Genomic DNA, 13751 nt, shown 5'->3' with positions numbered 1-13751 from the left:
AATGGAAATGGCCTAGAGCTGCCTTCCAGAGCCGGGCTTGGACCTGGAGAGGTTCTAATGGGATGAAGTTTCCCTTCTGGCATTTCCAAGCTCCTTCACACAGTTCCAGTGTATAGCAAAGCCTTTGCCCTGCCACCAGCTCTGTCTTTTTAAACTACCCTTCTTGGCTACCATTGCATCTCCCGACTCGTGTTCTTCACATGTCAAACGTCTCATGTTGAGAGACTCTGAGACTTCCAAATATTCTTATGTTCGTCTGTCAAGTATTAAAGGGTGTGCTTCAATGCATCCCTCCATTGGAGGGCATCCGGTGAAGCTGGTGGCCAATAGATCCGGGATGTACAAAAGGGACTACTTCTTTACATGATGAGTGATTGAGATGTGGAATTCACTGCCTAGACTGCTTTAAAATGGGACTAGACTAGGGGACTAGATTCATGGCAGAGATTTAAAATGGGACTAGATTCATGGCAGAGAGGTCTGAGTGGCTGCTAGCAGGGAGCCTCCACATCCAGAGGCAGTCATCCTTTGAATCCCACTGCCAGAGGGCAGCATCAGGGGGAAGCCTCGGCCCCCGTGCCCTGCTGTTGGCCCTCCAGAATAAATATTTGGTCCCTCTGTGAGACAGGATGCTGGACTTGATCGACCATCCGCCTGATCCAGCAGGGCCCGTCTTACGTTCAAATGTGCTTACGCTTAAGTTCTGTGTACAACTCTGTCCGCATTTCCACCCACTCGCAAACATGCTTTACTTTGAAAACAACCCCTTTTAAAGGGCTTTTCTCCTGCGGGGATAATAGGTGGTCCTTTGAAAAGGATTACGCAAAACCGTCAGCTCTCTCAAATGGTGCATGTCGGGTGCTGGAATCCACATGTGTGCCTGAGAATCTCGCTGCAAAGAAATCTTTGATCCCAGGGATTAGTTTGCTAGGCGGAGCATCTAACAAGATTGGGAGTTTTGCTCTAAGCACAGGCTGAAAAACTGGCTTGGGTTACTTCCCCCCGTCCTCTGGTTCACAAGCTCATCATGGTACTGATGTTGTAAGACTTTTGGCATCTGAGTCATGACTCCTTCCAGGCCTCTTCCCCCACCACTGATCGTTTTCCAGAGAGGGGAGGGAGAAGCTGCTGTAACCAGGCAGCTTTCAAGCCAGGGGTCACCATCACCCAAAGGTAGGTTGTGGCTCTCTCTAAGGTGTGTCATGAGATTCAAACTGCTACGCTGGGAGCGGCGCCTCTACACCCCACCCACCCACCCCTCCTCCCAGCGGCGGGAACGCAGCCTCCTTCAGTTCCAGGGACTTGGTGTGCTCCCAGCCCCAGGCACGAGAAAACATGGGCTTGCAGTGGTGGCTCCCGCTTTAGAAGTGCTGCAGCAAGCAACCCAGATAACGTCTCAAGAAGACTCACATTTTTTTTTTGGAGGGCAGGTATACCCAAAGCAATCCAAACTAGGAGCAGACCTGTATGTTACAAGGGAGATCCAAGACTGCTCTCCGCGTTATTTTTTAATGGAAATGCAACCTGGCGGTACAGGGAAATGGCCCGTTTGTTTGGACTGACGATGGGGAAGGGTGTTCAAAGAGCCAGAGTGTTCTTCCCCTGCCCCCTCCCCACCGCCGCCACTTCCCTGGTCAAAATCCCTCCCACAAACCCACCAGCTGATGTTTGCCTGCATAATGTGACCCCCCCCCCCCAGCCCAAAGCTGCAGGGGGGAGTGGTTATTGGAGACCACACTCCCTGGCTGCTGAGTCATCCCATGTGGCGCAGGCCACACCTTGATATTTCAACAATGGTTAGCTTGACTAATTGCTGTGGACACAACAGGCCAAGTTCCAACCATCCCCCTTGGAGCCGCAGAAGGCGACTCGGGCCCAAGTTCCTGCTTAGTCATCCCCTGGCTTGAAGCGGGCCTGTTCTGTGCTAAGCAGTTTTAAATACGGTTCTCCCAATCTTTCTTTTTTTTGGTCACTCTGCAAATTCAGATTTTTTTTAAAAGTCTCTGATTTGAAAGAAACTTTTCTTCTGTTAGTGTCACAGATGGAACTGGGGGCAGAGGCCAAGGGCGCTGCTGAGTTGTGCAGGTTTACAAGCCACTCTACGCTGGGGGCAGTTTGTGGCCAGCTGCTGCCGCAAACCCCACCCGCACCTGGCACAGTGTAACCAAGCGATGTTTGAATGATAAACGGGGGGGGTGCTGATCCTCTCTGTGCTGATTCCAAAAAAGTCCCAACTGAGTCACCTGGGCTTTACTCTTGTGTAAATGTATACAGTGTCAATCTTGACATGTAAACAGTCTTGTACTGTCTGTCCAAGCATACATAATTCAGCATACAGGGACGCACAGGGCAATCTTAAGCACATTTGTGCAAAACTAAGACTGGGGGAGCTCTGTGGGGCTGCCGCCGTATCAGTGGGCACCAGCTGCAGCCCGAAGCTTCTGAAGAACCCGTGTTTAAAATGTGTGATTTTTCCAAATCAGCTGCTGGTTGCTCACACAAGTTAGGAAACTTGAGCCTCAGAACCTGTTCCTAAGGCAGGCCTGAGCCTGTAACCAAGAAGCAGGACTCTGAGAATCTGTGAAGTTCCTGCCTTTCAGTCATACATAATCCTAGCAATAAATGGATTAATGACTCAGGCATGCAGGAAAATGAAGCGTCAGAATTGCTGAGGGCTACACTGTGTGGGGCAGGGCCACATGTGGAAAGCCTTCCCTATATTCCCTGCAACTAGAAAGCCAGTGCAGCTGGGGGGGACCCCTTTATCCCAGCTGGATAGTTTGCATGGAAAAGGAGGAAAAGGGGGCAGAAAATGTAAGCAGTAGATAGCAGCTGTATTTTGAATAGACCTGGCCTAGTGGCTACTAAGCTTCAATTGGATGGTTTTAAATCGCCGCAAATTTGCATTTATATATTCTATTTGTTTACTGAAATGTTCTTGAAACTGCCTGCCCTCTCTCACACGGTGTAATCTGCCCTGAGTATCAGAAAGAAAGGTGAACGATTAATGATGTGAATAAAACCAAATAAAACTCACACATTCCAGAAGAAGACTATATGGGCCTGGGACCCCTTCTGCTATCAAGGCAGTCTACCTTACAGGGCTGTTGTTAGGGTTGGGGGCTCCAGATTAGGAAATTCCCGGAGATTTGGGGGGTGGAGCCTGGGGAGGACGGGGCTTGGGAAATGAAGGGACCTCGGGGGGGTGTAATGGCACAGAGCACCCCCCTCCTAAGCAAGCGTTTTCTCCCGGGGAACTGATCCCTAGCCAGGAGATCAGCTGTAATTCCGGGAGCCCCCAGCCACCGCCTGGCAGGAACAAAGAGTGGGAAGGCAGAGCCAGGGGAGCCAGGTGTTTGGGGGCAGGTAGCTCTCCTGCCGAGGCGCCCGTGTGTGGACAGCGGCATCCTCGCCTTGCGCCGTGGCGGGAGGGCGTCCCGGCCGGGCCAGCTCGGCCCGCGCCTACCTCTGCGGGCTGTTGTGCGCGGCCGGGAAGTGCAGCGAGCCCTCGGCGGCTCCTCTCGGGCGCCGGCGGCAGCTGGCAGGCGGCGGCCGGGCTGAGTCAGAGGGAGCCGCTGCCGGGCTGGGCTTGGGCGGGGCCTGCGGGCCGCCACAAAACCCCCGCCCCGGCCGCCTCTCGCTCTTGCGCCGCCCGGACTCGCCGCTGCAACGCCGCCGCCGCCCCGGAGGTGAGTCGCCCTGCCTCGCGGGGCCCGTCTCGGGCTCGGGGGTCGCGCCCTGGCGTGCCATGGGACTCCTCGGGGGACGGGCCCCCGGTGGCCGCCGCTGGCCCTCGGCGCTCGTCCTCCGGCATCCCCCCGCCCCCCCAACGCTGTTCCGCAGGAGTCAGCCCGGCCGTACGCGGCGCAGCCTTACTCGCGAGGAAGCGGGCGCAGGCTCGGCTGGCCCCGCCGGAAAGTTTCTCGGGAGTTTCTCTCCGCTTCTGCACGCCCAGGCGCGGCGGTGCAGGAGGGGCGCCTGGGCGATTCCCGGGTCTGCTCGCCTGCAAACGCGCCCTGGACCGGGACACGCCCTGCGCCGCCGCTCGGCTGCCTCCGGCCTTGCGCTCTCGGCGCCTGAAGCTCTCGCAAGCTCACGCCCTGCGCAATCTTCGTGGTCTCCAGGGTGCCCCTGGACCCCAGTCCTGCTGCCCTTGCTCGGTGTCTGCTGCCTCTTGCCCATCCCTTTGCCCAGTGGAAGGGGGCCCGGAAATCCCATTTGCGACCGATGTCTTCTTTTAGGGGTCCATTGGGGGTAACACGGAGCTCCGTGGTCAGGTTAGGGAGACAGTTTCAGGTAGGTAGCCGTGTTGGTCTGTAGTAGAACTGCAAGAATTGAGTCCAGTGGCAGGTTAGAGGCCAAGATTTTCAGGGTGTAAGTCCCTAAGGACTCCCAATTCTGCAGGGGAAGGAGGCACCCCTTCCTGGGAAAGAGTTCTGTGGCACCCCAAAGCCTCCATGTATCAACAGAAATGCCTGCTTTTGATCTTATTCTTTGTCCAGAAAGCTGCCATGGCCAGCTGTCAAAATGCCCGCAGGCTGCCCCGTCACGCTGGTCTTCAGCCTCTTAGGCCCCCATCTGTTCCCTGAGCATCAACCCTGGCCCTTCCCCGTGAGGAAGGATCTGGCCCCCTAGTTGGTGAAGTTCTGTTTTAAAAGCCGCAACCGGGTGTGTTTGGTCCCCATGCCAGGAGAAGTTCTCCTGCGGCAGCTCCATTTCCATGGGGCTTACGCAGGAGACCTTCTTGGTGCATGGGGCCGCGTCGTTTCCAGGGAATTCCAAAATGTGTAGGAGTCATGGATTGAAAATGGGGTGTGGGAGCTTTGGAATCCAGCCTGCCAAACGCACAACTGGCCACAAACGAATGCAGTGATTCATGTTGGACGCGTTCCCCTTTTCCTGGCTTGCAACTGCTCGCTGCGAAAAGAAGAAGCCTGACTGGGGCCTTTCCAGTTGCAATGCAGATATTGGGTGTGGCCTTTCCGTCGAACATCTCTCTCCTCTTAGGACATGTTCAGTTGGGTTCCCTGGTTCCCCCCCAGCACACACTTGGCAGTACATGTTGTAGCAAGTCTTACACTAATGTAGGCTGGGAAAACCACACCCTTTTGGTTCTCTGTTAAGGAGAATTTGGATTATTGTAAAAGGTTTGCCTGCTACTAGCACTAGCATCTGACAAGCCACAAGATTTCTTTGTAGTGCAGCAAACTAAATATGTTTTGTTGTTCGTCCTAGGTTTGTCAATAGCTGTGGCAAATTAAGAATTATCTCCAGGCAAGGAGGGAGAGAGGGTTTTTTTTCATTTGTAAATGGGAGGTGGATCACAAATAACTTCGCCTGGGTAGGTAGGTGGTGTGCTCATAACGCACTGTGCACTGAAGAACTTGGTAGAATTGTTTTTGCAAGGCTTGTTCAAACACCGGGTCCTGTTTGGTGGGATTTTTTTAACATTTATGGAAAAAATATGTAATTCTGAATCAGCTTACTTGGAAGTAAGCCCCATTTACTCTTGAGGAGTTCCTGTTCATTTATATGGACATTTATAGAGCTTTAGAGAGGGCCCTACCCAATTTTAATCCAAACTGTATGTCATTTAGAGTCTGTCTTTTGGGCTATGGGAATCCTGGGCTGGTCGTGAGAAGAGATTCCTACAATGTTGGCTTTGCATTTCAGAGCAGAGAATCTTGCATCAGTTTTCTTAGGTCTGACAAATTGAATAGTGTGGAGCGCTGGGTAATTTTTACCCTTAATTATGCTACAGCAGGAGCGCATTTGTTTGTGTGTGCAGATATAAATGCTCCTAAGTTGCCAGAACATGATTTTTGTATATGCCAGAAATCTGGTTAATTACATACATGTTGGAAATATTAATTTTGCCTGCAGAAGAACATCTTATATAAACCCTCCGTGGATGATAAATCTTCTAACATAGGCTCACACCCAGAAATACAGTCTTGTGCATATAAATTGGGAGGGGAGCTATTTTACACCCTCACCCCTGCTACTCCGGCTTGAGGGTTAACTGACAAAATGGGTTGGATTTTAGCCCCTGAAAGCTTATGCTGCAATGAATGTGGTCTGATATAGCAAAACCAACAGATAATAGCTTCTCTTTTTGAATATCCCAGTGTATGTCCTTCTGGTCAGCAGCTCTCGTTTTATTCAATGTATTTAAAGCATATCTTGACCCTTTGAGCCAACAGCACAGAACGGCGCAGCCAGCGACTTCCCTGCCAGGGATCTTCTGGCAAATTCTGTTGTCAGCGATGCCAGTTCTCTAAACCTCCTTTGCTTCTAGGGTGGCAGTGAAGGGAACAGAGCGCACCGCTTGGAGCGCCAGCTTTGGCCCTGGTACTCCAGCTGTTGGTGCCGCATGATGTGTGCACTCCTCCATTCTGTGTAGTCTGTGCCCTTTGCAAAGAAGCCATTAACCCATACTTTGTGCAGATAGGAAACCTTGTGAAGGCCCCGGTGGAGCGAAACCACAGTGGAAGGGCACCCCGGGGGCAGGAGGTGCCTCTGGTGAGCATGTTCTTTATCGAGGCTGGCCTAGCTCGGCCAGGAGAACTTTCCCACTCTGGCTGCAGAATGTGGTCCCCCAAAGGACGCTTTCCAAGTATTTGCAGAAAAACTGGTTGTTCTCTTATGCCCTGATGAAGTTAATTAAGATCTGCCGTAGGGCTTGGCCCCATTTCCTTTCGGTGTTACTTCTGCGGGTTCCGTTTGCAGGCCTTCCTGTGCAGGCTTATTTGAAATGAAGAACTTTATAAACAGCCCGGCTTGGTTAGAGAAGGGCTTCTGCGTGGGTCGAGGTTGGGTGTTTCTCCGTGGCGACTCTCTGGGGCACTCTGCCTCCTCTCTGACTCTCTCGCCTGCCTCCTCCATGGCCACACCCAGCTTGAGTTGGTAAGAGCCAGTCCCTGGGGGCTGAGGAATTCCATCCTCCTTTAAGAGGCTTCTGACACTGGGAAACACCCTCTGTTGTGAGCAGCAGAAGTGGGAACGGCCACGCCTAGACAGCACTCGCCAGGAGCTGGATGGCTCTCTCGGTTGACTGCGACTGACAAAATTCGTCCCCAGCCTTTGAAAGGCTATTTCTCCCAAGAATGGCTCAGAATTTGGGAGAGAAGATGCCGCATGGTGTGTGTGTGTGTGTGTGTTAGTGGGTGGGTGAGAGAGAGAGAGAGAGATACTTGGATGGCTTTTGGGGGTGGCAATGAATGGATAGCCCAGACAAGCCCAAGCCCAATCTCATCAAATCTCAGAAGCTAAGCAGGGTCGGCCTTGGTTAATAATTGGATGGGAGAGCTCTAAAGAAGACCAGAGTTGCAGAGGCAGGCAGTGGAAAAGCACCTCTGAATGTCTCTTGCCTTGAAAACCCCAGCAGGGGTCGCCACACATCAGCTATGACTTGATGGCACTTTCCTCCTCCACCATGAATGGTGGATTCCCCTGTTTGAGAACCTTGGGTCAACTCTGCCTAAGAAGCCAACGCAAACCCCGAAATCCAGAACTCTCTTTGCCTTCACAAGGTACTTTGGTAGGGAGTGTCTCGCTTGGAGTGTGCTCTGACAAAATCGGAGGGCCCCCACCATTGAAAGTGAGCCAATATGGAGACATGTTGAGAGCCGTGGTTTCATGTAATGATCACACATGAGATGACCTGGATTCCAATCTCAGTTCATCCATGCATAGAGGGTGATCTAGACCTGTCCCTACTTGGCAGAATTCTTGTGAAGATAAAAATGGTCAGAATCTCTCATCAAAATCTGGGTGTGACGTGATGTGACACTGGAAGCCATTGACCCCCAAGTCAAGGATTGCAGTCCCCTTTCCCGTCTAAGCTTTCTAGACTCTTAACATCATGCTGTTTCAAATTCATTTTCGTACCCATGAGGACCAGTAACCTGTACTGGCTGAAAACTCAGCCTTTGTTACCAGCGTCCCAATCCCTTCTTTGAACTTTCTGCAATTTCACAGTATAATGGCTGCCACATAGCTTAGCAATCTGTGACCTCTCTTCCCTGGTCAAAGATTGCTCTCCATCGAAGATGGTGCTGTCAGGATCCTTTCCTGTCCCCTATTCCCCGCCCTGCCCCTCCCTGAACGCTGCTTCTGATTGGCCTCTCGTCTCTACGGTGTTGTGTGGCAACCCAGTGAACATTCCAGTTTCGGCTGTACAAGGGAGGATGTGTGCTGGGCCAGATTCAGGCTCCCCCCTCCCTCCCCTCCCAACAAGCCTGTTTGAATGTGGTTTTTATTTGATTTAGTAACGGAGCTCTTTCAAATCGGCTGGTGCTTGAGGTGCTCGAGATGAAACTATTTTTATTGCAGTCTCTTTCAGCTCTTGATGCAGCTGTTGCGTTTAGAGGGCCAGGCAACAAGATTTCCTTGCAAATGGGTTTTAAAATGTCTGTTCAGAGATGATTTGTTTGCGGCTTTGATGCGCTTTTTTTTTTTTCAACCGACAAATAGTGGCATGTTTCAGTTATGGGCACTGTGTGGGTTTTTCCTCTGCTTAAAAATAAATTAAAAAGTTAACCCACAGCTGCAGCCAGAATCTGTTTTAATTAAGTACTATTATTTTGGGGGAGACAAAGGCGATATATAAGGTCCTGAAATCATTCCTCTGGCTTCTGAAAGTTCATCGAGCATTCTTTACTTTCTAGAATATTTTTGATTTAACTGCGTTTATATCCCGCCTTTCTCCTCAGTATCTTGACAACTAGAAGGACTAGAAACTTGAGGTTTGTTTAGGAAAAAAGTTTGCATCTCTTAAACATTTTCAACCCACCTTCTTCCCAAGCTGGTGTGTTGAATTACCTGTATTTTAATTTTCCTACTTCACTTTCTTTCACAATTTACTTTATATTACAATTTTCCCATAATTTCAAGATCTTCCTCTGTAGACGTAACTTTGAAAATGAATGTATGTTACCTATGGCTGCAGTGTTTAACTTTTAACTAAAGGCTCAATCAAGTAATTGTTTTTGATCTGTTGAAATGGAGCCTCGTTAACTGGGCAAAAGTTCTTTAAAAAATCTTAATGTAATTACCTACAAAGACTACAGGTGGCAGGTGGCATTTAAGACGAAGCATTCCCTATCGCATGAGACATCAGTTGCAATTCCTCCTCTAAGGTGGCTCTTTCTGCAGTGATTAATGGGGGGGGGGTTCTTTTTCCATAATGAACATTTATGCTGATGTAATAATTTTAAAAGGACCACCTAAGGTTTTTGAAATTGGAAGTTATAGCATAGAGGAGCACCTGTGGGTTGCCTCTGAATTCTGCGATCGCTTAGGTGTCCTTCTGACTGCTCGAAGATTCAACTCACACCTGTCCCCATGCACGCAGAACCCTCCACTGTTTACCAGAATTGTGGACTCGTTTTCAGCTGCGCAAGTGCTGTCTTAATGGAAATTAAGCAAGATCTGAGCACCGTTTGTTATTAGACAGGCAGCGAAATGAGAAGTAACCCCTTTCAGTGCAAAGTGCCATCAGTGTTCCTCCTTACCTGGAATTTCAGAACTCCTGAATGCAGCACCTTGCTTGTCTGAATGTCCACACGTGCAGGTTCTCTGAGAATACTGTGGGTTGGTTCTTGTAGGAAGGTGGTTCAGGTGTGGGCTTGGTTTGGTGTGAGTCCTCTTTCCATTCCCCCTTGCCCTGCACTTCCGGGTTGGAGGCTGGCCAAGCTGTTTTCTCAGCTTGTACCCCACTTTGCTGTTTGAAACACACAAAGCAGCTTATAGCACACTGAGCCAAAGAACAGAATAGATAGAGCAAGCAACACAATTGCAATCCTAGAAAATGTCATGAGAGTTTTTTAAAAAAGCAGATTAAAACTTTCACATCTGTGATCCTCAAAGATCATAATACCATTCTATCCACATCACTAAATGCAACAGATTAAATTCCATAATACATAACTAAAAACAGAAAATCTCAAGGGTCATCATCCCTGTTATTTCCATGAGCCCCCCCACAAACTGATGAGTTTTTACGTTGGTGTGAAAGGCTAGTAAAGAGGATACCAACAGTCCTTTGGCCAGGGAGGGAGGCCCAAAACCTGTCTGTCACTTAAAACTCTTTCCAGAGAGTTTTTCAGCTTCGCTCCCAGCAGAGAAGGATTTTTCAACAGAACCTGGGCAAGCTGGCCTCAGATCTCAGGTGTGCTGTACAGGTATTCTGCTTTGCTGTCGCATCTGAACCAGCAATCACCGGTTCCCCTCCCTCCAAACCAGAAATACAAATGGCGATCAAGCCTTAGTTTGGAGGGCAACTGCAAGTCATAGTTGACTAGTTTAGACAGCTCGGCAGCTGGGGTTTGCTGACAACCAGGATATACGAGGGGAGGAAGATGTGCATGAGTGTGAAGCTTGTATGTGCAGCAGGGTTGGACTTCAAGGTGCCTTTTCACAACTGTGCGTGTGTGTGTGCAAGGTCAGTGGTTGCCACGCTGTCTCCCAGTGCCTTCTACCACCTGCCATGTGTTCATCCGTGCTTCCTGCACCTCTGCGGAGTCGCACCGTTCCCTCTTTCTGGGCACGTGCCTTGGGTGTGGGGCCCTGTGGAACATCATTTATCAGAAGCTGCCTGGGAACTGAAATAATTTTTCTAACCTGGAAGAATTTGGGAGTTCCGTTCTCATGCCTGGTCTCCAGGAATGCAACGGTGCTGCCCACATTCCTGAACGACGCCCTTCTTGAAGCAGCTACCTCTGATTCCAGTTGCTTTACACCACAAACTCACACCCAGCCCACCAGTGGCTAAAGCCTCCACAATACAAAAGAAATAGGGTGGGCAAAAAAGAAGTTGAAATCTGCACGCTGGGTGGTGTCTTTTGACGGACCAAGATTCTTTGCTGTTTTGCCAATAACTTTGATATTGCAGGCCAAAGTCCTTCAGTGCTTCTGTAAATTATCTTTGGACATCGAGGGACTCTCTCTCTCTCTCAAGCACTGTTGCAGACCTGTTCTCATGAGGTACTCTTCGGCAGTCTAAAAGATTTCCTGACTGCTTGTTCGGAGACTTAGTTCAGAATAAAACGCCAGAACTCCATCTTGCACGCTGCCTGGATGTCAGCTAAGACTAGCTTGCCAATTCTTCTGAGCCAGCAAGCTACGGTTTGTGATTCCCCACCCCTCCTAATCAGAACTGTGCAAATCACAATTAAACCAAAGTTTACAGTTCTGGTCTGGGAGGAGAAAGGCAAACTCCTTGGCATTGTTGTTCAGAGTAGTGTTTTGATGATATGGTCCTTTGTGTTTCCTTCGGTAAATAACTGGAGCATTTTCCCCCCTGATATGAAGTTTCAGCCTAGATGCCTGGAGTTTTAGGAATATAATAAAAAGCATTCCTTGGGCAATGATAAGCCTGTCTTGGCCAGAACTGCTTCCTGTGTGTCTTAATCGCTTGAGGTTGCCTTGATCGCTTTGCTAGCGGGGTAATGTCCTCTTGTTTTTTTTTTAACATGGTTAATTTTCTTAACTCTGTCTTACCCATTGTGAATACATTCTTCCACTTTCTTCCCGTTATCCCCATTCAATCCAGCATCCCAAACCCTTTGGAAACAAATCCTTGCTCATGTTCACAGGAATAATGGATACAACATTACTTGCTTGGTTTTTTTTAAGCATTCCACCAACTGACAAATACAGCTTAGCTTGTAATTAAAATCTGTGGCTCTTAGTTACTTTGTTTTGTTACATTCCTGAAGCAGCCTTTACCAATTTGGATGACTAAGGAACCGATTTCCATGAAATCTTTCTTGTTTCCTTCCAGTTTCCTTTCAAGATGTCGACTGTCCACGAAATATTAAGCAAGCTGACCCTAGAGGGGGATGTAAGTATCTTTCAGTGTGTTTTAATCTTCTCTTATTCCCCTTCTATTTAATTACACCCAAGAGTGGATTTGCACAGATGTGTTTGAACATGGACTGTCCCTTTTAAGTGTCATCTCTCCATCATTTAACTTGAATAAACCCAGAAGGGTGCAGCCATCCTCGACCAAGACTGAATATTTCTGGACTTGATGGCGTTGTGTGTGAAGTCACAGTGCAAAGGAGGGCTACCACTGCATCTCTGCATGTGTTAGTGCCCTGAACAGTGATTCATGCAGGGGTCCCTTCTAAGAGCAGGTAATGTTGCATATTCTAGTCCTCTATTATCATTTATAAAAAAAAAAAATTCTCACCAAATTTTGGAGAAACCTCACTTTTAAGGGCTAACCTCAGCCATTCCTGCCCAAGTGAAAACTCCCAAGCATGTTATGTTCAGTGGTAAAAGAATGCACTTTGTTTTAGGAATCTTTTTGTCCCACCAGTTCCTTCATGGGTGTGTTTAACTTTTCCACTTGCTGTTATTTTTGGCAGTGAAAACGGGCAGATTCTTCTGGAAAATTGTGTGCTTAGCAAGGGGTGGCTGCAGGCCAGTCTCCCGCTTGGCCCAGAGAGGTGGGATTATAGAAGAGGAGGGGTGCGTCTGGTTGCTCTTGTTTTTTAAAGGTGTTTACACCCTCCCACCTGGAGGCCCGGATTCTCCAAGGAGGGGCCTCTGCCCCTGCCCTTGAATAACCCGTTGAACAAGTCAGACCAGAAGTGCAAAGCCGCCCCTTTGGAGCTTTTCCCACTCTATTTCCTGTCTTTACATTTAAAGATGCAATGGACTTAAATTTGCACCGGAAGTAGTCCTGTAGGGAGGGGAACTTCCAAGTGGACTCTTTGTCTTTACACCGGCTCTGGTGCGCTGCCTTGCTTGGCATCTCAGTTGTCCTTAGCAGGAGTGCCAGAGGGGGAAACGGCGTTTATTTCTCACTGGATACGTTGCACAATATTTGGCTGTTTTTCTTCTTAGAAGAAACAGACGTGTTGATTTTTTTGCTTTTTGTGTTCAAATATCTGCGGCTTGCAGACAAATTTTAAAAAGACAAACCAGTATTTTAAAATGGAAGAAGAAAATAAACTATTAAAAATGCAAAACGTGAAAGTAGCAAAATCAGACAGGTTAGTACGTCGTCAATGAGATAATTATTTGTATATATCATTTTATACCCACTTTTCTCCTCAGAATGCCTTATGGCCCTTCTCCATTTAATTCTCACAACAACCTTGTGAGACCACAGCCTGCCAAGATGATGGAGAAAGCAGGTTGTGGGTCAGGTTGTGGAAGGCACAATTCTGTGGCCCGCTGCAAAGCAGAGCCCCCATAGCAAGATGTTCTGTTTCCCTTTCTGATATTTGTGAGGGTTTTTTTCTTATGCAAGAATTGTTGAGCTTTGTAACGGGCAGCCGATCAGAAAGGCGAAGCTTTGACATTGTGTCTTCATCCTTCTCTTCTTAGCATGCTGTTGCTCCGAGCGCCTATGCCACCATCAGGTCATATCCGAACTTCGATGCGGATAGAGACGCTATGGCCATAGAAACAGCTATCAAGACCAAAGGTTTGTTGGGGAAAGCCCCTTCCTTCTATATTAGCAATTGTCATTTTCTGTGGCTGGCCGCTATGTAGGGCAGCCCTTGAAGACAACCCTGAAATTGCAACTGATCCCGAATGGAGCTTCCCATTTACTGTCAAGAGCCAACAGGAGCACATCTGGACTGTTTTCAAACAGCTGCCTGATTGCCAAATTGGTTCTGAGTTCAATTCAGGGGGCTGATCAAGAGTTGTAAAGCACTTTGTGTGGCCTAGGACCCACACAGGTGAACGACGCTCCCTCCCCGTATTCCCCTGTGCGCCAGTTGTGAGCTTCT

The 13751-nt window shown here is 48.9% G+C and overlaps 1 protein-coding gene across 1 annotated transcript in view; it reads left to right on the top strand.

Annotated features, from left to right (window-relative positions):
- The first annotated feature begins 3628 nt into the window (after positions 1 to 3628).
- Positions 3629 to 13751, top strand: part of ANXA2 (annexin A2) — a 34448-nt gene continuing 24325 nt past the window's right edge. Inside the window, exons 1-3 of the mRNA XM_055002232.1 lie at positions 3629 to 3689; positions 11786 to 11845; positions 13342 to 13441. Of these exons, the coding sequence (XP_054858207.1) occupies positions 11798 to 11845; positions 13342 to 13441 (148 nt within the window). The 5' untranslated portion in view covers positions 3629 to 3689; positions 11786 to 11797. The remainder of the gene's footprint in view (positions 3690 to 11785; positions 11846 to 13341; positions 13442 to 13751) is intronic.

Source organism: Eublepharis macularius, chromosome 18, assembly GCF_028583425.1.
Source record: "Eublepharis macularius isolate TG4126 chromosome 18, MPM_Emac_v1.0, whole genome shotgun sequence".
In the NCBI taxonomy this organism is placed as follows: Eukaryota; Metazoa; Chordata; class Lepidosauria; order Squamata; family Eublepharidae; genus Eublepharis; species Eublepharis macularius.
Note: the sequence above shows the minus strand (reverse complement) of the source record. Positions and strands in the feature narration are given on the sequence as shown.